The 24696-nt window shown below is 47.1% G+C and overlaps 1 protein-coding gene across 3 annotated transcripts in view; it reads right to left on the bottom strand.

The window, feature by feature from the left end:
- Positions 1 to 24696, bottom strand: part of Ufd4 (ubiquitin fusion-degradation 4-like) — a 160138-nt gene that overhangs the window by 13443 nt on the left and 121999 nt on the right. For 2 of the 3 annotated variants that reach the window (XM_075698741.1, XM_075698743.1), the window contains exons 26-38: positions 23441 to 23820; positions 19598 to 19675; positions 18543 to 18811; positions 14694 to 14850; positions 13098 to 13186; positions 12195 to 12325; positions 11508 to 11553; positions 9069 to 9261; positions 8634 to 8719; positions 7966 to 8093; positions 4243 to 4441; positions 2938 to 3072; positions 302 to 681 (exon numbers count right to left, since the gene is read on the bottom strand). In XM_075698741.1, coding sequence (XP_075554856.1) covers positions 302 to 681; positions 2938 to 3072; positions 4243 to 4441; positions 7966 to 8093; positions 8634 to 8719; positions 9069 to 9261; positions 11508 to 11553; positions 12195 to 12325; positions 13098 to 13186; positions 14694 to 14850; positions 18543 to 18811; positions 19598 to 19675; positions 23441 to 23820 — 2271 coding nt within the window. The remainder of the gene's footprint in view (positions 1 to 301; positions 682 to 2937; positions 3073 to 4242; positions 4442 to 7965; positions 8094 to 8633; positions 8720 to 9068; positions 9262 to 11507; positions 11554 to 12194; positions 12326 to 13097; positions 13187 to 14693; positions 14851 to 18542; positions 18812 to 19597; positions 19676 to 23440; positions 23821 to 24696) is intronic. The other variant, XM_075698742.1, reaches the window with a different exon arrangement.

The following is a 24696-nucleotide window of genomic DNA, read 5'->3' as shown; positions in this document are numbered from 1 at the left end:
TGATGTGCTAGCGTCCTTGGTTAGCCAAGGCAGTGTAGTAACCGCCCCATAAAAGCATTGGCCTTGGGTTTGATTCCGGGAGCAAGATGGCTTTTTCTGTAACTTCGGCGTTTTCCAAGAAAACTATACGGGCTTCCTTTGCAATCTGTACCCTTCTGATGTAGACGACAATTCTTTCCCTTCGACCAAGCTTCCTCCATGTTATGGCTTTCCGCAGAACTGATTTGCCACAACATTTAAATTTTTTGTTAACCTGGGTTTTAAAGAAGGACCTCTCTATGCCAAGGGTGACGCCACTCACCTAGCAGTGGCTGTCTGGCGACCTGAAGCCACCGACCCGCTCGCAACGTGGCCGCCACTGGGCAGGCCGGCGTGGTGCGCCTGCGACGAGAATCCCGTGGCCGACTGTGCCAGGGGTGAGCTGGATGGGCCCTGGCAAAGCAGGCGCAGGAAGGGCCGCGACAGGGGCAGGTCGACCAGACGGCCGTCCTGCAGGGCCTTGGCCAGGAAGATGCCCAGGAAGTGGAATGAAGCGCACACCCGGCCCGTGCAGGGGCTGCCCTGGGGCAGGGGTGCCGGAAACAGGCCGTACGCTGTGTGGATGTAGTAGCCCGGCGGCTTGGAGCTTTCCCCGCCCAGCCCGGTGGCGGTGGTGCGAGAGTCGGAGGATGCCGCCACAGGCTGAGGAAAAGCGCACGAGCGAAGAAAAAGAAGGAACAGCAAGATGGATTGCTTTTCATAACAGAGACAGCGCAGCAAGGGCAGAATGCCTAAAGAAACAGGAGGGGGACAAAGGCGCGGATACGGCAAGATGGCTTATGGGGAGTGTTTTCCTCGGCAATGTACTGTAAGGGACGATTAGGCGCCTGAACGGCAACAAAGTTAGGAAAGCAAAATCTAAAGGCAGTGCATGCTGATGTACCATATTTATCCAAATCTACTGCACACCTTTGTTTCCATGAAAATGGGTTCAAAATACGCCTGCACGTTTACAACCGATACGAAACCAAACTGCCTTCGCGGGGGATTGGTGACAGACTACTGTCGGGGCCATCAGCTGCAGCGTCATCACCATCGCAAGATGGCAACAGAGCACGTTTTCGTGAAGATTGGGGTGGGTTCGTTTTGTGCTTGAGCACGGCCTGAAGAGGCGTTCTTGGTCAATTGCTTTCGGAGATACTATTACTTTCACAACATTTCGCATTACTTTGTATGGGGCCGCTCAGCGTCGGACGTGCGAGTGTATGCAGCCACCAGCATTTCCGGTGTTGTGCCAAGCTCGCCATCTGTGCACAGTGCCGGGAACGCTGTCGGTCACATACTTCGGCAAGTCCGTTGCAGAGCCACATGATCATGTGAAAGTGATACAGTGGAAATCCGTTGATATGTTTTCCGCATTTGCCTTTTCGCCCCTGCCACGCCAAGTTTTTATGGTCCCACCCTAAATCCTGCTGACTTCCATGCATTATGCTCCCCTTTGATACGTCGTCCATTCTGTAATGTTCCCACATCTTACGTTGTGTGTTTGAATGCAGTGGTCACGTAAAGTCAGTCAGTGAAGAGTGAAATTTTCTCTCGCAAGTTGCTGCAAAAACAATAAATGTACTACATCTTGCAACGATCGGTTTCTTGCAACAAGTGACCGAGCGAACTTGCTGTGACGCTCCCTATTGAAGAATCTTTGACAGCTGACAAATCCCGCTAAACCTGGTACTGAAACAGCGTCTGCTCTTTGCCATCGGCACCAACTGTGGTCGACCCGTACAGCGCGATTGATGGCAACGTGGGGAGCGGTTATGAAGTCACGTGATGCGCGGTCTGCGCTTTCGTCTGTTGCGCAGATTGGCCTTACAATAACCCATATACCGTAAAGATGGGAAAGCCCTTGGGCAATTTAGGCAAAAATTGGAGAGCAAAGCTTTCCATGCAATAAAAGATTGGCACAACACACAGGTCCACTATTAAACTGAGAACCTCAATGATATTAAGTAGAACAGATTGTCACCAATTATTTAGCTTCAGAGAGGAAAAAAAGCACTTCATTCCATTCAACAGATAGTCTAGTGATAAAAACAAAACTTTCCAGACCTTCATACACTAGAACTGAGCTGTAATCAGTGATGGCATACTAATTTGGACTACCCTATATTGAAAGTACACCATACTGTTTATCTGGATTTCTATGTACCTAAGTAACTGATAGCTTGTTACACTGTTGTTATGCAATGGTAGAAGACTCCCAAGCGCGTTCAGCACTGTTATCTTGCACAAACTTGCTCATTAAATAAATAAAAAAAAAAAGATCTGATATTTGATTGGATGTTCGGCTTTTCTTTTTCTGCATTCCACTGCATTAAGAATCTACTATTCGGCATTCACACACACCTAGTTAAAACCACAGGGAACCGAGCGCAGGGCTACATTTATTTTTGGGCCGACAAGGATGCTGAACTGCCAGTTCTCTTTAGTAAGCTTTGCTGCAATAGAGCTGTGCTGTGTTATGCGGTGGCGCATACACAAAATATTGCAGTGAAGCATATCATGAGTGGAAAGGGGCCACCGTCATGGAACATCGTACTTCTCTTTATTATACAGGTGTGCTATCACCAGTTGCAGTACAAGCACCGAGATGTCTAATAGCAGTACTGGCAGCCATTCAGAGATGTTTCTGACACTCCTGAGGAGATTTGTGACCTTCCTCCTCACAGTTACGTTTTCCCGGAAATTTTTCTGCTTTCTTTTTTTTTTCCCCCGCGGTCTCTCGAAAAAATGTATCATGGCTTCTTGGAAGAGTAGCAACAAAGCTAGCGACCTCAAGCCCAGCCTTATGGTGCCACAGCTTACAGGGTCACCAGCATCGGGTACAGCATCGGGTAACACACAAGGTGGCAACACGGTGTGCCAAGGCCAACTGCAGCATTCCCACCAATTGCGTACCTTCTTGTCGTTGGTTGTGAGTATGTCCTCGCAGAGCCACATGCACAGGTCCCGTCGTTGAAGCTCCTCGGCAACCAGGGCATAGAACTCCAGGGTGGGTCCCAGGCCCGTGCCCTCTTCATCCTGGAACTCAACCTGCATGGGCACATTTGTTCGTGTTGGCGTGGTGCCGATGCGCACGTTTAGCTAACGCAACAATGGATGCTGTACGTCTATCACAGTTGCAGCACTGTCGTACACTACGGCATGGGAAAGCGACATGCATATCTACTCAAATGCCCTACGGTAACTGCAATCTGCTGAATTCTGTTACACACTGCCTCTGCTGCACATTCCTGGATACAGAGATGTACCATGCACTCCTGAGCATACATTTATAGCCATACAGTGGGGCTGAAACACCGTTTGCACAGCCCATGCTGCAAGTTCAGGGCTGTCGAGCAAAACTAATAGTCAAAGGCTTGGCCCCCTTCTCACATTTCAAGGTGCAGCCTATGAAGCTGCACCCTGACTAAGCTGTAAGCTTGCGCAATATGAATATGGCCAAGTCATAAATCAAACAACAGGCTAACGGCCAATGTGGCTTAATGAAGTTAGTGCTCAGAAGGAAATGTGCTGCTAAAATGAGAGAAAAAAAAAAGGAAGCAGGAGGCTGCCATGGTGCTACGCTAGGAAGAATGCTTGCTAGGTACAACAGCGGGTAAAGAAAGGAAGCCTGAGCCTGAACCCAATGTTTGTAGTCTACAAAGGGACCTACATTCGTCGAGTCCTGACTAAATTTTGCTGCAGGTTGCCGAGACTCCCTTTATATACTCAATGCTGATCCCTTTAAGCCTCCTTGTTCCTGTGACCCCACTGTCTTTCATGAATTACTATGTGCAAGCACTGCTGAAGAATTTAGTAAGTATCCACATGACCTCTGGAAGTGCTCGCTATACTAGCAGACATTACCTTGTCGAGTGCCACCTGCGAGAGGTGCTGCCCCACATCGCCATTTGGACGCAGGTGTCAATGCGCAGACCTGTACAAATTGTACAGACCGACGCCCCCTCCCTATGCACAACGCATGGACCAGTACAGAAATGCCAACGTGATGGAAGCTAACAGACACAGTCTAGAGAAACCGTTGTACCTGACAACAGTTGCTGTGACCCAGTGCAGTTTTGTATTCCCTGGCTTGATTTGCATCCGAGAAACCGGGGGGCTCACTTGTAAGTTCATATAATTCCTAGAGGACTGAGCAGTTATAACCGAGTGATAAAAAAACAAAAGGCATCCCTGGTCGTCCCCCCGTGGGCGGCATACCTCGAGCACGGTCTTGCGTGGAGCGTGCAGGCGCATCACTTGCATGGCCCAGTCGAGCAGCTTGTCCCCGCGAGGCACCTTCACTCGTTCGTGCTTCAGGCGCCCCACCCGGAACTCATGGGGGTCCTCTCGACGCGGAGAAGGCCCACGGTGGCGCTCTGCGCTGGCGTCACGCTGGTTCTGAAGCCACACTATCGACCTGCAGCAAACAACAGTAGGCAGGAAGGCACAGCGTGAGGAGGACATCATACGGCTGCCATTTTGGGCTGGAACTACACACGTAGGCCCTCATTCACACGTCTTGGTGAAAATTCAAGAAAAAACGTACATACTAACTGGGAAAACATACGATCCAAAGTAACTAAAAACTTTGACAGACTCTTCATCTACGTTGACATCTACGTAATGCGAAGCGTTGCGCAGATCGTTGCAGCACGAGACGCATTTTGTTGTTTTGCTATTGCTTGGCGTTTTAAGATGGCAACCGGAAACTGAAGCGAAATTGAGCTGGTGGGTGACGCAGGATGCTCCTGAAGCGAAATGTGATGCCCACGTCGCGCCACCTGCAGCAGGGAACGGTGGAGCATTTGGATTATCGCACATTAAAAGCACGCATGCTACCAATGGCACTGCGCACCAAGCGCTGTAGAACAGATAGGTGAAGATGCTTAACGCAATAGGTTTGGCGGCGATAGCTGTGAATGCCGCGTGCCACGACCCGGGCGGCTATTTACTGTTCTCAATTGCGTGTGCCTCTTGCCTTTTCTTGTTCACAAGGGATCTAGAGGCTGGAAAACGTATATGATCGCAGTCTGCAGCAGGCGACAGCGACGCATTTCGGTTATAACCTATTAAAGGCGTGCACTACGCTTTCGACGGCACCACGCGCTGTGAAACAGATAGGCGCAAATTCTTATTGCAATAGGATTGGCGGTGATAGCTGTGAATGCCGTGTTCAACGATGCCGGAGAAGATCTGCTGGTACTGAAATAACGAATGAGCGCGTGCCGGCATTTTCACGCGAGACGAGTGGGTGGGTATTGCGGTGAAGCAGCCGCAGCGAACAGCTATTGACCCTTTTTTCAGAGCAGTTTGTTCTAGAGAAACGAGATTGCAGCTTCAGCCACATGCTGCGAAAGCCCCTAAATGATCTAACAGTAACATCTCCTCTCTCCTCCTCCTGTGCCGGTGCTCCTTCTCTCGGCTCCTCCCAGGCGCCAACAGAGGCAGCATCTAGGCCGAGTACAGCTAGCAGATGCTCCCAACGTTCGCCTGAAGGATTTGGTTGCTGCATTTATGACAGGAGAGGTTCATAAACGAGTTACTGCAATAACTGCCGGCATCCACGTTACACTGCTTTATCAACGCTCCCTCCAGTGCGATCACTTCGATTGCAGTGTCAACGGTGGAGGTGGTGGGCGCAAGCGAGCTAACGGAGTGTTTCTTCTCGAACGTGGTGCCTTTTGATCAGCTTCATTTGAACTTGAATGCTGCCAAGAGAAATTGGAACAACATACACTTTGCATGTGGATATTTACCTTTAACGTATTTACAACACAGATGTGAGGTCTGGGTTTTATATGAACCGATGGTGGTGTACTACTCGCACAATATATTCTGTCAGAGGCATGTTTGCTCGTACTACAAAAAGGCTTGGTAACACATCTGGCCTTAATTTCTTGATGCCATAATTGGCTTGATGCTGAAGGATTTGGCTTTCAAATTGGTCTTCGCTAAAGTCATCATACGATGAATAAACTAAGATTTGGTGTGGCACTACTTTTTTTGAGAAATGATACAAAGCACGGAAGAAAATATACACTGACATTTCACAAATAATTTTGAAAATAAGAAATGTTAATATGTCAGCCCGCCGTGCGCGTGGCCATAATAATGTTATCAACGTCGAACGTTGAAAATGGTCTAGGTCATTGCGCGCCACTTTGTCAGAGGTATTTTTCAGCCGACCTATCCGCGTTAAAAGTGTTTTAACCAGCTTAGATTTGCACGACATCTTTGAACCCAATATAATTTCGGCTGTGTTTAGCAGATGTCTGCATTCTGATTTATTATGCGTGCAGATATGGCGTACTCAAGATACAGCTGCCATTACTGTGCCAACGGTTTCAACTACAATGAAACGAGTGCGCCAAGCAATGTGCGTAACAACATAATGAAGCCTGCTGAACCAGAAGTGTGAACGGTGAGACTGACAACATGAAGCACCGACTTTCGTAGCAGCGAGTGAATGTTTCCAACTACAACCATGCCGAGCATTATTTTGTGCGAAAGAAGGCTGCAGATGCTCACGGTTCTCACCAAATCGTCCGAAAAAATATGAGTGACTTTTGAAAAACGGCCACTTTCCTCACAAAGGTGCAGGGGTCCCGCGCATTTTCGAAGTTTGCCCGGCCGATCCTGTGCAGCCAAATGTTTTGGCAAGCCACGTTGCTTCTTCAGGATGGAATAACGAAAAGTCTTTTCCCCTAGCCTCCTCGGTTGTTGCACCCATAAGCACAACATAGCCTAGGCAACACCACATATGTAAATGATGCCAGTGTTAGCGGAACGCTTTCCACCAAAACTCCGCTGCCAGAAACCAACCGAAGCGCAATTTCGATACCCGGGAATGGCGCCGGCACCTGTTACGGACCAAAAAAATGCGCGCTAGCACGTGACCATGGCGCTTCGACCAATAGGAGGGCCGACTCTCCGGAGGCGTGGCAGGCAAGAGAGAAAGCAGCAAAGTTTAAAGGAAGTCGTTACTTTTTTATTTAGGGACTTAACGTGCCACACATAGCCTCAGCAACAGTGCACGAACATGCAACCATTACCGCTTCTGGCCTGCTTCTGTGCGATCAGCTGTCGAAACCATTGCAGACAAAACTGTCGTTTTGTCTGCAGTCGCCATCCAGTCACCATCTGTGGCGCAATCACGGATGACGACTACGCAGTTCTGAAAGGCTGCATGATGCAGCCAACGTGCATATCGAGTCAAAATGAAACTACTGTTTGGCTCAACCACTTCGGATGGAACCTGTTGTCGACCATGGATGGCGTCTACGCAGTTCTAAAGGCATGCGCCCAACATGGTGTCACATGCAGCAGCAAACAGATGAATAAAGGCTATGAAGTCAAATAAGCACGAAGCGTACGGGCGTTTCCTGTCGTTTTCAATAACCGGCAATGCAGACTCCGCTGCTTCATTTTGGTTAGACACTAGCACTGCTATTGCTCTTTGTTTATTACACATTTGCGACACTCTGCACTCACCGCGACACTCGCCACGCTACGAGGGTTGTCCAATTTAACCAGTGTTTAGACAAAAACGCCAGTCACCGAAAGTTTGACGCTGTTTAATAACATGTATGCCTGCAGGGAGCAGAGGATGAGTCTGAATTATCTGATTTCACGGGAACCGAATTAATGAAGTATTACTGCAATGCACACATCTTCAACAGTTTTGCAAGTTTCACAAGGCTCCGAGTGTCCACGATTATTCTGCACACCCAACCAAGCACCTCCCATACTTGATAGCTGCTTTCAAGTCGATGATTGCCAGCACACATTCCAGCCCTTGGAAGCACAATGCACAACGTCTGCTAGAGCACTGATGCAAGTTTTCAGGGCTTTCTCAAACCTTTCCATTATTAGGGAAGAACAATCGTCCTTCAGCATCAGCACAGGCCAAACCAAGTCAAGATGGCTCAACACAAAGCTTACCGTGATGCTCCAAATGCTGTACAAGAGAAGTAAAGCTGGCGAGTCTCGAACGGGAACAGCATGGGACAATTGTAGGTCAAGTGCTCGCACCAGTCTGGCTGGGCACCAGACGACAGCACCAGGGGATCCTGGAAGGTGGCAACAGTTCAACTGCTCATCACACTTTTCGCATTCACAGCAGTTTCCGACATCAACTCAATGCTTTCGAAACACCAGCACACTAAAGACAGGCAGTGACGCACTATGGTGTTACAAGTCCTTTCTGATGTAACCACAGGCACAAGAGGAGAAATGCACATGAAGCACCTCATGCACCAAGAAACTAAAGGCTCTTCACATCAAACTGCGATTGAAAGGACTTGAGATAGCAAATTATGGACCTTGACGGCATGTGTATGCGACTGTCTGTATATGCACTAGCAAGGCACTGATGTTGCCTGCCTTGGTTTGCTGCAGTGCGGTATTGTGGCACCATCTAGCAAGCACTTGGCGAATGATGGCTGTTACTTCCGAAATTTTGGTGGATGCTTTCGTGCGTAATTAAGTCTTTCTTTGTGTGCGCGATTACACGTATGACAAACAAGAGGCTTCAGACAGGATGGTATAAAACAGTGCAGGCATTAAAGTTAATAACAAAACAGACACGGCACAAGCTTCCGTAAACGCACCTGGATCTGCTGCACCAGCTTGTTGGTGATCTTCTTGCTGAGGAAATCCTCCACGGTCACTGTGCTCAGGATGTCCTCAATGCCTGCTTGCATGGGATAATAAGAGGGGGGAGGGAAGTGGAAGCCTTGTGTCAGAGCGACAGCTTTGGCATGTGGCCCCTAACATCACAGAAACACATAGCTTGTCAGGAATCACACTAACAATTATCGCACAAATTCTGATGATTGCCGCTGCTGTAAAGCTTGGTCAGCGAAGAATTATTTCATATCAGATCCTAAATTTTTCGATAATCTGGTGACAATCAATGCAAAAGTACGGGGTATTTCAGCTCGTACGTTCAGGAAAGACATCGTAACCAAGCTAAAGCCTTTGTGCACAGCTGTCAACAATTGCTTTGGATCCCTCTTAAATGCAAGCGAGTGACCAGCTCTTACCGATGGATCCGTGGCTAGATCGGCTGCGGTGTGTGCTGAGCAGACGCAGCAGCTGGAGCACGTCGTCAACCGGGCAGCCGCCGTCCTCCAGGGCAGAGCCCGTGCCTGGGCAGTAAGCGGACAGGCCGCCCTCCCGCGAGGTGCCCTTGCAGCTCGATGCAGGGCGCACCACAGGCACTGGCCGAGGAAGCTCCTGCGAGGCACGAAAACACGCACTCCAGTCGCGCTGCATCAAGACTGCATATCGGGCTAGCTGCCATGGGGGCTACAGGTAATGAACATTAATGCGAGGCACAAGGAGGAAGTTGGAGGCTCCTACATACCCGTTTTGCCTCCTTTCTGAACTTCACGTGCATGTCGGGTTGAAAATTTTTAATTCTAGGGTTTAACATATAGAAGCTGCAAAGTGGATTATGAGGGAGGCTGTAGTGGAAGGTTCTCAATTTCGACCGTCTGGGTTTCTCTAACATGCATTCCAATGAAAGTACAGAAGCGTTTTTGCATCAAAAGCAGACTCATCAAGCTGAAAGTTTGCTTTTATCACACACTTATGTTTTCCATTGCATTCTTTCTTGGCAGTGAGAAAGCTGCTCTGAAGCAAATAAATTTTTTTTTCTCCCAAGAACAAATTCAGTTCCTGCAGCAATTTTTGTCAGATTACTGTTTTAACTATACTACTGCTCAATGTATATAATTATTCACTCCTTTCAGGGTCAACATAGAGGTGCTGATAACCTGTTAGGCTAATGAGAAGTTTACCTTGAAAGATGTGGCCGAAATACCAAATCACACAAGACCGTCGCAAATGTGCAATTAGGGGGGGAGGGGGGAGGTGTGTACAAATTTTTTTTTACTAAATTTAATAAAAGTTGCCACACAGACAGTTTTTCATGCTGATTCCAAAAATACAATTACTTTTGAAAATGACTGGGTGGTTCCAGATATAATTAAAATTAATAATCTATTGTTTATTGGAGCAACTGTAAGAGGAGTATCAGCGAGAATGTTTACAAAGACATATGGCTGCATACTGCAAAGTCTAAGGAACACAAATTTAGGACTACTTATTTTATATTACAGGTATTACCAATTTTACAGCAATATTAAGTTCGATCTCCAGACATGACTATCATGTGGTCTAATTAGTAGCCAGATATTAAAATTTACAAAAGCAAAATTAAATAATCTGCTCGTAGCACTGTGTAGTACACACATGTAGCTACATGCCGCTGTTAAAATTATGGTTCTATTTGCCCTGAAGACTGAGATGGCGCTTCGGCAAGTTAAAAAAAAAAAGAAAAATTATATTCTGAGAAACCTTGAAAGAACAAAATGAGCTTATTTTTATAACAGAACATCATAAAATATTTGAATATTTGCAAGTGCTATTGCATTAGTAGCCTCCAGGAATGTAGTCTGTCTGGCTAGAGTCACTACGGTGATGCCTTCTGAGCATCTACTGCAAGTGCTCAGCAGACGTAGCCAGCTCGTTTGTCCCAGCAGCAGTGTCGTTAACGCTATTTAGTAGTTCCGATTTTCGGTCAGTAGCAGGAGTTGACGTCAATGCTTGAAGTTTTCCTTGAGCTTCACTGTCAATACACCGCAAAACTTTCGACTGCAGAATAGTAGTGACGAGCCGAAACGTCAATGAAACACGGCTGTTTTCAGGAGCGCTTCAGGGGACTAGGCCTAACACGCCATCGGGATCTCCGGCGTCGCTCGACTACAGGAGTGGGCTGTTATCGACGTCATTGAGAAGTGGTGCGGCAGAACGTCATTTCTTGAAGTTGTACGCAGACTTCCTCTTCCTTTTCGTATTTTCTAAATTTGTACTTCGTAGCGAACTTTGGAGCCAGGGTCGACATCCCTGTCAGTGTGGGAAAACTCGTTGGCATGCTCAGCATGTGCACAGGAGCCGCGAAGTTATGCAAACACCAGTCTGGCCACTGATGTGGCTAGCTGAAGGTCAAGCGCCCTTGTCAACATTTACGGCATGCATTAAGGCTTCTCTTTGAGGTGGAATTTCATCGCTGCCAATGTGTGGATGGAGCCGGTGGTGCCGGAAAAATGAAGACGAGAGACTGCTCTTTCAAAAGATGTACGGGTCGGCACGACCGAACGACTGCGGGGGTCAACACGCGCCGTGGAAAAAGCGCTTTTTTACGGAAACTTTGGCTTATATTTAGCCGACACTGGTGCCAAAAATTTATATTACGGCTAAAATATTGATGTAGAATGCGCAAAATTTGTCGAAGCGGTAGAATAATAGCTGCAAATTCTGAAAATACCGTTTTCAAAATGTTGATTTTTTCGCGATTTGCTGATTTCTAAAACTAGCGTGCCCCCTTAGCAATGGGTATAGCAAGCTTAAATAAACCTGAATTTTCAAAGAACCATGCTAACTAGGCATTGCGTAAAGAACAGCAAGCCTCCACTCACCTCTTTTGATGGTGACAAGTCTTCTTTGGCTGCCTTGTAGACAATTCTGCAATGGAACAGTGTTTTCCTTGTAGATATGAAGCAGTCACTGCCAGAGTTCCAACAATCTTTAGTAAATGCCAGAACCATAATATCCTTGATGCTCTGGCCTGCGACCTCAGCAACTGTACACCGAAATAGATTAGGCAAGGCCTCTCCTTAACCACACTCCTTGCAGTAGCTTCAGGATAGAGTAGGAGTTGTGGTAAGAACAGCAAACAAGGTGGTGGGAGTCTACTGTGAAGCTGCTCAAACTGTTTCAACACATATGCACTACACCTGGCCAAATGCATGTCACAAAAATAGATATCTGGTGATACAGAAGTCTTGTGGAGTTAATATTCACCACTTTGACCTACTAATAACATCTGACATGAGTCATTTATTAGTTTGTGCAAGCTATGCTGCAGTGGTGCGGAGAAGCCTTGTCCTCTTGCCACAAGGTCCCACACATTCTATTTGATAGCCACAGTGACACAGCAAGAACTGTCCGAAAAAGGAATTAATAAAAAGAGTAAAAGCAGTAAGGTATTCATTACCAAGGAGGTGGAACACTTCTAGCCGGACTTCCACACAGACTGCTAAGAGATGGGAACTGATGGAAACCTTAGTTTTAGTGACGTCAGAAAATGGATCAGGGTGACTCACATGTACATGGGCTCCCAGATGCGGCGAATCTTGTCCTGCTTAGAGCCCATCTCGGATGCCTGGACCAAGTGTTGCACTGCGCGGAAGATGGTCCACTCAGGGTCCACCAAGTCCACTTCCAGGTCTGGAACCTACCAATGAGAAAATTCCACACGCACACTGGTTAGAAAGACAAAAAAACTCTGGCACAGAATTATGCAAAACTACATGGCCCACTCAGCCTACGATGATGCTCGACAGACATGAAGCCAAGCCTCCAGCTGCACCCATGACATTTAAACGCACCACAGGTCAAGAGCTTGCTCTCGCCAGCTGCAGCTTTGATGCATAAAGAACACAACAGCAGGCTGACCAGAGAGCTTGAACAGCTTCTGTCACATACGGAAAAGGCTGTTATGATTCAATGAAACACTGCATGTTTTATCCAATCTGCCAAGTGGTCCATAACACTATTCCTTCAAGTGTTCAGACAGTGCCGATTCAGGGCAAACAGGCTCGCAGGTGTTGGTGCAGCGTGGTGCCCGTTTGCCTTCTGGTCAAGCACTGGGATGCAGACTGTTTAGAGGTGGTGCTAGGCGTAATCACGAAGTGGTGCGGCATGTACAGCTTCGAAGATTCGACCATTTGAGTGTTTTTTTTTTTTTTTGAAGTGCTCCCACATGACACTACACGGGTGTTTTTTGCATTCTGCTTCCACCAAAACGCATAACACCCTAGCCGGGTACTGAACCTGTGGACCTCGCCCTTGGCAGTAGAGTGCTAGCACGCCACAAGAGCAATTGTGGCGGGTCCTGCATTCCATTGCCTTACATGCCGCTTTCATCGTGCACGCGATTCTAGCTGGCACGATCCTGGAGATGCCGGTCCCTGTTGGGCCAGTTCACAGTGACATCACCCACTCACCCCAGGAAGGTTGGGTCCCTTGAGAGTGAGCTGCAAGCGTGGCTGAAGCGTCGATTCCCGGACTTCCTCGGCGTTTGTTTCGTCCGTGCCTGCGTAGAGACGCAAAAAGTCCACCAGGTCAGAGCAAACCTCCCATGACAGGCACCACAGACCAAGACAGTGACAACACGTGACACTGTTTCTTTAAGACTTGCACAGACAAACCCTGAACCCTTACTCTCAGAAAAACACACACACACACATGGAAAAGTCCAGATGTCTTTACTGCCAACAATGCAGGCACGATCTGTCACCGTTAATGTAGTACTGCCTAACACTCTTTGTTAGCAATAAGAGCAGCCTACCACAAATCATTCGGGACAAACAAAGCACTAGTGCGTCAATCAATTGTCTGAACAACTGTCACTACATTAGTAGCTCTTGCTCCGGCATTTATTATGCTTAAGTACCAGCTTCACATTTGTCAACCAAACCAAAAATACAAAAGAAAGCAAGGAGGAGCACTAATAAAGTTTACCTCTACCCCTCAAGTGCACACCACAAAAAACAACTGTTGCAAGACAGGAAAATAAAAAACGAAGTCAAGGAAGACACCCACAACCACAGGCTCCCACAAAAGGTGCAGTATCCATGAGCGACAGTGCAGGCAACCAAAACTTACATTGCAGAATGTTGCCAAAAGTGTAATGCAATAACTAACAAAGTGACATCTGCATCTACGGCTAGACGGGATGTAATGCTCATTACACTGAAACCTGCACTGAAATTCTACACTGAAATTACACTAAAATTCTGCAGTCCAGAAAACGGGGCGAAGCACCCACTAGTATTCAACCTTCCTGTGTTTCTTTCTCAGAGCATGCAAAGCAGAACGCCGCCTAGTCTGCTTCAACTTCGCCACCGAGTTTTTACAGCAAACAGTCTTGAAACATACATCGAATCCACCAAAGTTACTTACTGCTGTTTTCAGACAACAATAAGTGCATCTGAACTTGTAGTGTCAAAACGAGCAAACACGACATACAGTGGAACAGGTTGTGCTCAATGGCACATTTCAGAAACTGCCTTGAACATGGTAGGAGTGCTAATCGAGACAGCTGCATCCAAATAGAGAGACGGTCATTCCACGGTTACAATTTCAGTCAGACAGATCACCAGGAACCAGCAGTCACATGACACATCATTCCGAGAAAAACTGGAAAATGCCACAAACCACGAACTTCCACCATCAAGAATCCACAGAGTCTCCAAGTCCCACGAAGAAAGACAAGAAAAGGAAGAGTGTAAGTCAAAATAAAAGGAAAAGATGTGCTTGGAAACATCCAACTGCTGCCATTCCAGAGACGCTGCAACACCTCCGCCGAGCTCGCCACCTACCGCGCGGCGAATCCCGTCCCTGCGGATGATGCCGCTGGTGATGGTGGTGTGGATGCGAGTGCTGCTGTTGCTGCTGCTGCAGGTGGGGCAGCCTACGACCACTCGCAGCAGGCGACACGACTGCGGACGACACAACAACAGTGCCTCCGCAGTTTCGCACCTTGCGGCGCGACTGCACGGGCGAGAGAGACAAGACAGAGGAAGATGGTGGGGACCGACCTGGCGGAGGAATCTCGAGGTCCGAGGTCTGGTTCACGTTGGTGCGGCCCGGGCGAGGGTCGAACGCCGGGATCAGTGCCGAGAACTGCCGCTTCAGCACAAACTCATCGTCCCAGCTACGGCGCTTGCCACTGCGCAGCTCCATGCCATCTTCCTCCTGGTTTGACACGAAGCAGAAAGGAAGGTTTGGGAAGAATAAAGCAACAAGGTATGCAGACTCAATCAACCAATCAATCTGTACCTGGGAAAGAGGTGGCAATGAGAAAGGATCATCGAAGGTTGCAGAAAATGTCAGAAACTTTCAGGCTCTGAGCCAACTTTCTGGCTCACAAATTTTTTTACAAGCTCCTTTTATGGCAAAGTGAACAGATTATGGTGAATTAGGGGTGTGCAAACACTAAAACAATCATCGAATCAAATCAAATAGTGACCGTTAGAATATTCGGGATACAGATAAACCCACTTATAATGATGCCGGTTTTAACAATATATTGGTTGTAACAATGAGAAGCTGCTGCGCCGGCAACTTCTGTATGTTTTTTTGTGGTGAAATAACCCACTTACTACAATGCCGGCATGCTGCATTAGTGGTTATAACGATGAATTCTGGCTACTGGGTGTCCGCGACGAAAGGCATTGGCATGCAAAATCCTTGAAAAGAAAAAAGAAAAAGAAATTCTAGCCGCTGCCTGCCACCACGCGCTGTTTTCCAGCCTTCACCGCATCGCCAACCTTGCACGTCTCTCCCCCATTGCCCTTCGACTCCTTCGAACAGGAACGGGCTGCACCCATAGCTCTACGCCACCCCACCCTCCGAAACACGAATGGATCATGCCAACTTCGCTGACAGCGCTGGGGCATGGCTGGATGCTGTTCCCAGACTGCTCACTGGCACCTCATGCTGCACAGTTCTGCCAACAGATTGAGCCGTTCATGCTCATCCTTGCTGGTTACATGGTTTCTCAGCTTCATATGACTCGCCGCCGAAACGGAAGATGGCTGATTCGCCTGCTGATCCTCAGTAATGCACAATGTTTCCGGTGAAAAGAAAGCACAAACGTAGTGCTTCTAACTGATGAGGTGATCGTCGTAAACATGCTTACATCGGACAGCGACGGCAACACTGATGGCCGCAATGACCTGGTAGGGCAGGCTGCCTCACCGATGGTCTCGCAGGAGGCCCTGCGGATGATTCAATCCCCGCGTGATTCGTTTTCGCGAGGGACCCTTCACTGCACTACGTGGAGCACCTGGATGCCTTGGAGAAGGATGTCGGCAAGCTTGGCATAAAGAAAGCAAAGCTGATGGACATGGAGTTTTCTAGTGCAAGCCAGTGAGAAGTACGTGGCGAGATGCTTGTGGTGATCTCGCCCCGGCATTTCTTCTGGATCTCTCAAGCCCAGAGGCTACCGTGGCAACCTTCTCGCATTTCCTAAAAGGTCCCTTTTGGAGCCACCAAAGCGATGCCTCGGCGGAGCTCGCATGTCGCTTGCTGCCCGTGATCCCTCTTTGCAGTTGTTATAGCAGTGGCATTCACGAACGCTGACAGCTGCGGCTTGTTGCACGCGATCGGAGCGTGTAGGAAACAAGTCAACATCATAGTTTTCACACAACACCTCTGCCATCTTCTTATTTTACTGTTTTCATGCAACCTGGTTATAACAATTATCGGTTATAACAATGGAATTGGGTTGGAGCGCATGTGGCAGACATACTCAGATCCTTACTGGAAGTTTGCCATTATCAATAAAAAGAAAGGTGTACAACCAGTGCATTCTACCGGTGGTAACATACGGGGCAGAAAGTTGGGGACTGACAAAGAAGCTCAAAAACAAGTTAATTGTGGACTGCACAAAGAGCAATGGAACGAAGAATGATAGGCGTAGCATTAAGAGACAGGAAGAGAGCAGCGTGGATCAGGAGCAAATTGGCATAGCCAATATTCTAATTGACATTAAGAGAAAGAATTGGAGCTTTGCAGGTCATGTAATGCGCAGATTAGATAACTGGTGGACCAACAGGGTTACATAATGGGTGCCAAGACAAGGGAAACGCAGTCGAGGACAGCAAAAGACTGGGGGGGGGGGGGGGGGGTGATGAAATTAAGAAATTTGCAGGCACAAGTTGGAATTGTTTGGCGCAGCACAGGGGTAATAGGAGATCGGAGGGAGAGGCCTTCATCCTGCAGTGGCGCTAAAATAGGTTGATGATGATGCTGATGGTGATGATGATGATGAACAATGGAATTTCCCTGTCACTTGAATATCGTTATAAGTGGGCTCGACTGTATTCGATGGAGACCCGCACAGCACTGCGTCTAGGATGCACCACGTACTACTACGCAAATGAAAGTGAGTGTGCGGGATGGCAACAATAGGCTGACCGCCCGGCTGCATACATTTCCACAGAAAGCGGGGAAAGGGCAGTCATTGCGAGAATTTGTCACGATGATCCTGATTTATGAATATCTGACAAGTGGGAAATCATGCCGAACCTGATAATGAAATGCCGCCTGCTCTTTACTGGTAGCGTCAACACACACAGACCCAACAATAGCTATGTACGAGCTGTGGTTGAGTCACATGATGCGTGGTCCACGCTTTCGTCTTTTGCAAAGATTGGCCTCATGATAACCCACCTGCCGTAAAGATGGGAAAGCCCTTCTATACTTTATAGAAAAACTGCAAAGCGAAACTTCATATGCAATAAAGGATTACCATAAAATACAAGTCCACTATTAAACTGCGAACCTAATTCTTACTCAGTACAACAGAATGACACTAATTCTTTAGCTCCAGAGGAAAAAAAGCACTCGATTCTGTTCAACGATAATTCTATTGAAAAAAAAGAATTTTTTTTTCCATACCTACTTATATATAGAACTGAGCTGTAATTAATACTGGCATACTAATTTGCAGTTCCCTTTAACAGGAGCAGACTGTGCTGTATATCCTGATTTCTATGTACGTAAGTTACTGTTAGCTCGCTACGTTCTTGTTATGCAATGCTAGGAGATTCCCAAGCATGTGTGACACAGTGTTTTCTTGCCCAAAATTTGTAAGCATTAAATTTCTCAAAAGATTTCCTGATATTCGAATCAATATTCGGCATTTTGTTCTTGATTCGATTAGATATTCGATTCGAAATTTACTACTGGTTATTCGCACACCCCTACTGTAAATGCTTCCACTCACAAAATGGTTTACGCGCCCTTCGGCAAGCTGGCTATACTTTGAGATGTAACTACACAACAAACTATCGATTCATCAAAAGCGAAACAGGATAGGGCACAGAAGAAATGTGCCTTGTTCCATCTCATTTGCATCAGTGAGCCGATTCAAAATTAGGCAGTAACATACAACAACCCACTCTGGCCAGGCCCCTTTGCTAAGTTTTGAAACCACAAGATTTGCAAAGGAAAAAAAAAAATTCTTCACAACTAATGCATGCAATGTTAAATCTAAATGAACCTCATGACTAACACACTGTTCCCCTAAATTTTATGTTGTACGGTGGAGTCACTAGGAAATTAAACTTGTTTTGCGAATCACATGCTCCCAAAATTTTGTGCTTGGCTGTACTCTCACCTTGTTTTCTCTCTCTCTCTCTCTTTTTCATCTTACATGCTCGTTCCTTTGTCTTTTTCTTTTTGGCAGTGCACGTCTAGATTCTGGAGTTTTTACAGCAAATACTGATAAGTCAGTGTTCAGCTCAACCTGCAAGTCAGTTACGGAAAGTCCTCTTCAGTGCAAGCAGCTACCCATCTCTTCTCCCCAAGCCGCAACCCCGCTGTTTGCAATATTTTCACACCATGGTAGATAGAGGGGGCAAGAAAAGCACCGTTCTTACCACAACATCCTCGTAGTCGTCGTCATCCTCATTGTCATCATCATCCTCGTTGTCGTCGTCATCGGGCAAATCATCGTCGTCCTCCAGGTCGGCCATGAGCGTCGTGGCCCGGCAGGTCTCCAGGAAGTCCTGCTCGCTCTCGCTTGACATGGAGGTCAGGCTGACGGTCAAGCCCCCGCCGCCACCGGCACCACCCACCACTGTGCCACCCGCTGTAGTCGTGGTGCTGGTCAGGCTGGGATAGCTCTGCGCCGTGCTCAGGAAGCCACCTGCACGCAACAAGCCTGGTCACTTTCTCTGCTTGGCTGACCACATCATCAAACTACACTTCAAGCATGCTGCTGGGAACACTGATACAATGAATTAATTGAAGTACACAATAAACCCTGTAAACACTGTGGGCCAGCCAAGCGGCTGCCGAAGATGCGCATGCGGATCAAGAATGTGACATTTAAAGTTGCTCTTGCCGAGTGTTTAACATTTTTGCTATACAGACAACCTCAATATAACAAACATGGATATTACAAAATGTCAGATATAATGAATTAGAAATAAGATTTGAAATTTCTTTTGCCAATATTGGCGTGTATGCCTATAGCAAACATCAGACATAATGAAGGCATCTTTTTAGTGTAGTATGCGACTTCATTGCGACAAGGTTCGACTGTATGTTGAGCAGTGAGTGAACAGATATTCACTTTTCCTGTGACTGATACCACCTCACATATTGCACTTTCCGTTTCATTATAGCGGTAGAATACTGACCAAAGTAAAGCATGGGCAACTAAATTTTAGATTTACTGAGTTATATGGGTGTTCCTTTACCTATGTTTATTTGTACCAAAGGAGGTCCTATGTGAAGGTGCCAACAAACACATGATCTGCAACAACGTGTAAATAAATGTTGTTCCCTGCACTATTCTACTCTCTCTTATTGCAAATGAATAGCAAGCTGTTGCTGGACTAGGGCCACCCAAACTACAGAGAACGCCATCTGGGAATGTGCGCACAAATTAGGAGCAAAACTCGGATAGAACAAGTGGAGAACAACCCACCAGCAGGCAGATGATTGCCGAGCTGGGAGGACGCCTCATTGCCGACAGCTATGTCACCAAGCAAGTCGGCAAGCACCTCTGCAAGAGACGCAATATGTTGTTATTGATCAAAACACAACACTGCAGCTGCGCATGAGGCAAAATGGTAGGTGCATGCTTCTGCACAAAGGAGACATGGCAATGTAAACGTACTGCACATGCGCACTCAGACATGCACAGAACCTAAAAAGCCTTTCTGTTAAGACAGTGGCTCTTGGCTGCAAGTCATTTAACACAGCCGCAGTCAAATATTCACAGTGGAAGTACGATTATACAACTTTTTCAGCATCAAGAGATTTCTCAGCACACAGCACATTTTTCAGCACCATGTATATAGGCGTCGTATACTGCAATTTTCTGCATATTATCACCCCCAATTGCAACAGCCAGGAAACGAAGAAAAAAAATCCTCACGTATAACCAGTGGAAATAACTGCACACGATGCTCAAATCTCCACAAAAGAACAGTCTCCATTCACGGACGCAAGAGTCATCCACGTTGTATCTTCGGCCAGTCGCTGGCCAAAGATAATGGCAGCGCACGCCGCACTGTCGTTATGCCACACCTTAAGGCAAAATTAGCAAGTAACCTGCACCCCGACATTACTATTCAATTTTTCTAGTTCTTGGAGCAGGTTACATGTGCGAGAAATATGGTAAACAGATCCAACAAGAATTGAGTCTATAATGTACGATTTCATGCGAAGGAGTTCCAAGGAGCTTCAAGTTAAGCTGTAATACACTGCAGGACTCGGAAACCAAAAATGTCTTTAGGCATTGGTGTTTCCTTTAATAAGAGTAGATCATACTGTACATCTTGATTTCTATCTACCTATGTTACTGATAGCTTGAGACATTCTTGCTTTGCAATGCTGGAAGACCCCCGAGCATGTGCAGCCCTGTACATTCTTGCCCAATATCTGTAAGCATTAAATTTTGTGAAAGACTTCTGATATTCGATATTGGGCTCTTTCTTCTTTATCTACCTTGATATCGGATTAAAAATCTACTATTAAGTATTCGCACACTCCTAGGAATGCTGTTCAACGTGTAAGAGCTCAACTGAAAAACAAAGAGGAAAGAACGTGCCTTAAGTCAACACTGCAATGCAGCTATATGTCGTGGACAGCGGCAATGAGCACAGAAAGAAGCCATTGTCTAGGACTGCCCAGCACCAAACATTGTATATTTACGAAAGTTAACATTTACACTCTTGTCCATGTTTGACATTGTTGCAGACAACACACCTCCTTGTTTTGTGAAGGGCAAGTAATGCAGCAATATTACAATTAAACAGGAGAAACTGCCAAATGATATCTCTGCACAAAGCACGAGCACAAACAAGCCAGCCATTTAGGGCAAAACTACACAAGCTAAGGGGTGTCAGAAAGCGTTTATGATGCCACATTATGAATGAGTTCAGAGTCTAAGCTAGTGTTCTTGAGGTTCCGTTCATGGAATCTTGAAACCTCCAGATCAGATTCAAGTCCTTTAACAGGATAGGCTTCGAGCGATTCCCCGAAGAACAACAGGATACCCACATATGCACAGCCACTAAACTGATCATCTATTTGCTTCTGCTCTTGGACAGTGCCAAATAGAGGTGTCCCGAGAAAACGACGCCTCTAATTTTGACTCCAATACAGTGGAATCCCCTTAATACGATTGTGCTTAATACGTTTTTTGGGGATCTTTTTTCTTCTTTTTCTGGCCAACGTCCAATAAAAGTTTATTATTTGTATAATATGATTTTTGGAAGATACGTTTTATTTTCCAGTCCCCGCGAAGATTGTATCACTGCGATTCCACTGTATACGCCACACACACTCCACGATTGAAGACCATATACACATGAACCTCGCAATAACAAAATCTGAGGGGAACGGGGAAAAATTCACATTTGCAAGAATTTCATTGTTGCAAAATGACACGGCACCGACAGGCAATGCACGGCAGAACGAAACAGTGCTGTCACAATTCCGTCAGCCTACTTTGGCAAGCTCTGCTCGAGGACATAGAGCCGCATTGCCGACAGTATAAAATGCGCCACATGGTCCATCAGTAGTAGCAGCACCGCCGTGAAGCAGTATTCTCGGTCCATTGCTTTCGCAGGTACTATCACTTTTGCGAGATTTTGCATAACTTGGCACCGGACACTGAGAAACAGCGCTCCATGCATGCAGCAGCATTTCTACAGCACACACTGTCGCCCCTAGGTGCCGACAGGTCCAGTGCCAAGCACAAAAGTGATCGTATCTTGTATACCCAAAGGCAACCGATCGAGATCACGGCCCTTTCACGCAAATCTACGTCCTGCACCAAATTCGCCAGTCATGCCTGTCGGGTGGTACCGAGACCAGCATTCTTGAAGCAACGGATGCATATTCCCGGACGATCACTCAATCACGGCCCGATGCGCGGTACTACATGCTGCAACTGCCATCTCAAGTGCCATAAACAACTCCGCATCATTGGGACATGCATTTTCTTGTTTTTGCAACATCTTTCTCACCGAGGCGCACATTACGCACAGCACTAGGTGTGCAAAAACCATCGTCGCATGTCGGTAGCAACATGCGTGGCGCTTCAAACGGGCGATCAACAAACAAGATGGCAGCCAAGACGTGTTTCCAGCGCACATGCAATTGCTTTCGGCGCTTGGTTGTTTTTGTAAACAAAAATGGCAGTGCCAACACAAGTGTAATGTGGTCGTATTTTACGCAATTTCAGTGCAAAGCAATCGCATTTGAAAACATTCTGGAGCCCGCTAGCCTTGTGCGAGTAGATAATACGCAGGGTTACGTTCCGTCAAATTTCTTTGATGTGGGACTGCAGTACAGCAACATTTCCTTGTAGAGAGGTACGAAATGCATTGAATCTTATGGGAGTTTACCAGGGATATGAAAATATTTTGTTGTCGCTGGATTTCGTTATCGCGGGTTTCAGCTGTATACACAGCCCACTTGTCAAATTCTATTTGTAGGACCTCTCATTTTGCTGTCGAAGTACAAACAAGCTTGTCGGTCACTATACTAAGGCACTGTGCACGATGAGCAGCCAGCACCAACTCTCAAAGTGACCGCTGCGTCAACGGTTGTCGCCAAGGTGCCACCAAAACGGTGCCACCTCGGGACAGCACAGCCGACGGCTTTATCTTCCATGAGCGTAACTCCAGAGACCGTAGCAGAGGTACACCGGATGACTAGACCCATGGGATGGCCTTCAGCATTTGGGGAAGGAACGCTGATGCAGATGAGACGAATCGCAATAAACCTCATCAGTGCCCCAGGAGGGCTCAGAGCAACATTCTGACTTGCGGCAGAGCTGACCCCAGGGCGCGTTTTTCACAATGCCCATCCGTCACCCGGTTTGAATGAGCGAAATCATTCTTTGGGCAGCTGCATTTCTGCACAACTTTCTAGTTTTCATCACAGCTTAAAAAAAAAAAAAAAGAAATAAAGAAGAAGAAGAAAAATGTCTGACAGGTTCCTCAAGAGTTTTACAGTTCAATAAAAATTCACGGTTGGGTAGAGTGACCGCTTCAAAAAGACGTTGTTCCCAAGTTTGACCCTAAAGCAAGACTTTCTTTTTTTAAATACAACTGCGAAGCTTCCCGAAAAACCTGCACAAACTTTTCTTCATAGCTTCATGCTACTCTTGGCTGGATGCCATTTTTTCTCCTTCGTGAACCGGAAAGCCAATTAGTTATTGCAAAAGGAAAAAGCCTGGAATGGAGTTCTTCTATGGAATCAACTAGCAAGCTCGAATAGAACTCATTCGAACACAAAGACCACTACCACCCACCTGGGAAGTTTGAGGAGAGCGCCAAGCGGACAAGCGAGCTGACATTGTTCGAGCCCCGCGAGAAGAGCGACCCTCCTCCGCTGGCTACGGCCGCGCTCACCGCCGGTGGAAGCAGCGACCCGGCAGCATTGCCCGCCGAGGAGGCGCCGCCTCCAGCATTGCTGCTGCCCGCGCGCCGTACGGCTGCAAACGTCTCGAGCAGGCCGGCCACGGACTCGTTGGTGTGGCCCAGAGTCAGAGACAGGTTTGGCACCGACACGCTCATGCTGTTGGAGGAGCCCGTGCGGCTGGCCTCGGAGCCGGTGCCGCCTCCCGAGGACGGAGCGGCACGGGTGTGGTGCAGCAGAGCGCTGTCTCGGTGGCGGCCGCTTGTCTTGATGCTGGCAAAGGAGAAAGGCAGATTTTGGCAAAGTGACAATCAATAAACGAGCCTTGGCGTCGTGATACAACACTTCGACCACGAGAGATATGTAAATATACCGCATCACCGAAGGGTTAAGGTAACTGCAGGAGCAGGGGAGTAGAAGATACAAAACTAAGTCACTCATTCACAATACAGTCAAACATAGACACAGTGAACATGGATACAGTTAAACCTCGATATAACCAACTTCAATATGACGAACTTCTTGATATAATGAAGTATTTAGGTTTTCATAACCTCTTGTCCATAGAACACTGTGTATTTAGAACCTGAATTTAATGAAGTGTGTTCGCATGCGACTTCAATATAACGAAACATCGCCTCCGCCGCAAAGGAATGTCAAGACAATAAATGGAAACTTCCATGGACATAGATGGTCAAACGGTTGAATTCCAAGCGGCTGCTTGCAAACGGCACCTCTCAAATCGCGCACCACGCGACAACAGAGACTGCCGTAGTGGAGCCTCATGTTCCGCATAAAGTGCAAGTGCAATGAGATCTTACTGAACCCTGCGCACTTCGTGCTTTAGGTACGAGTGAAGATGTGAGAGGGTGACACAAGATGGTGGCTTCATGCATGAGTGCCACCTTCTCTCACGAGCAAAGGGAAAGAGAGAGAGAGGGAAGTGAGCTCACAGTAACACGATCAAGTACGCATGAGGGACGGGGGAGGGGGGTAAGTTGGCATGCATAGTGATTTCTGGCTGCACATGGCTGTAAGTGCGGCTGAGCACCCTGCTTTAGAGGTAACCTGCCGTGTGTGCAAAGAGTGGGTATGGTAAGACGGCGTGGCATCATGTAAGCTATCTTGCTGTAAGCTTAATAGGGGAGG

Source organism: Dermacentor variabilis, chromosome 7, assembly GCF_050947875.1.
Source record: "Dermacentor variabilis isolate Ectoservices chromosome 7, ASM5094787v1, whole genome shotgun sequence".
NCBI classification, from domain to species: domain Eukaryota; kingdom Metazoa; phylum Arthropoda; class Arachnida; order Ixodida; family Ixodidae; genus Dermacentor; species Dermacentor variabilis.
The sequence above is the reverse complement of the archived record's forward strand: the minus strand, read 5'-3'. Positions and strand labels throughout refer to the sequence as shown.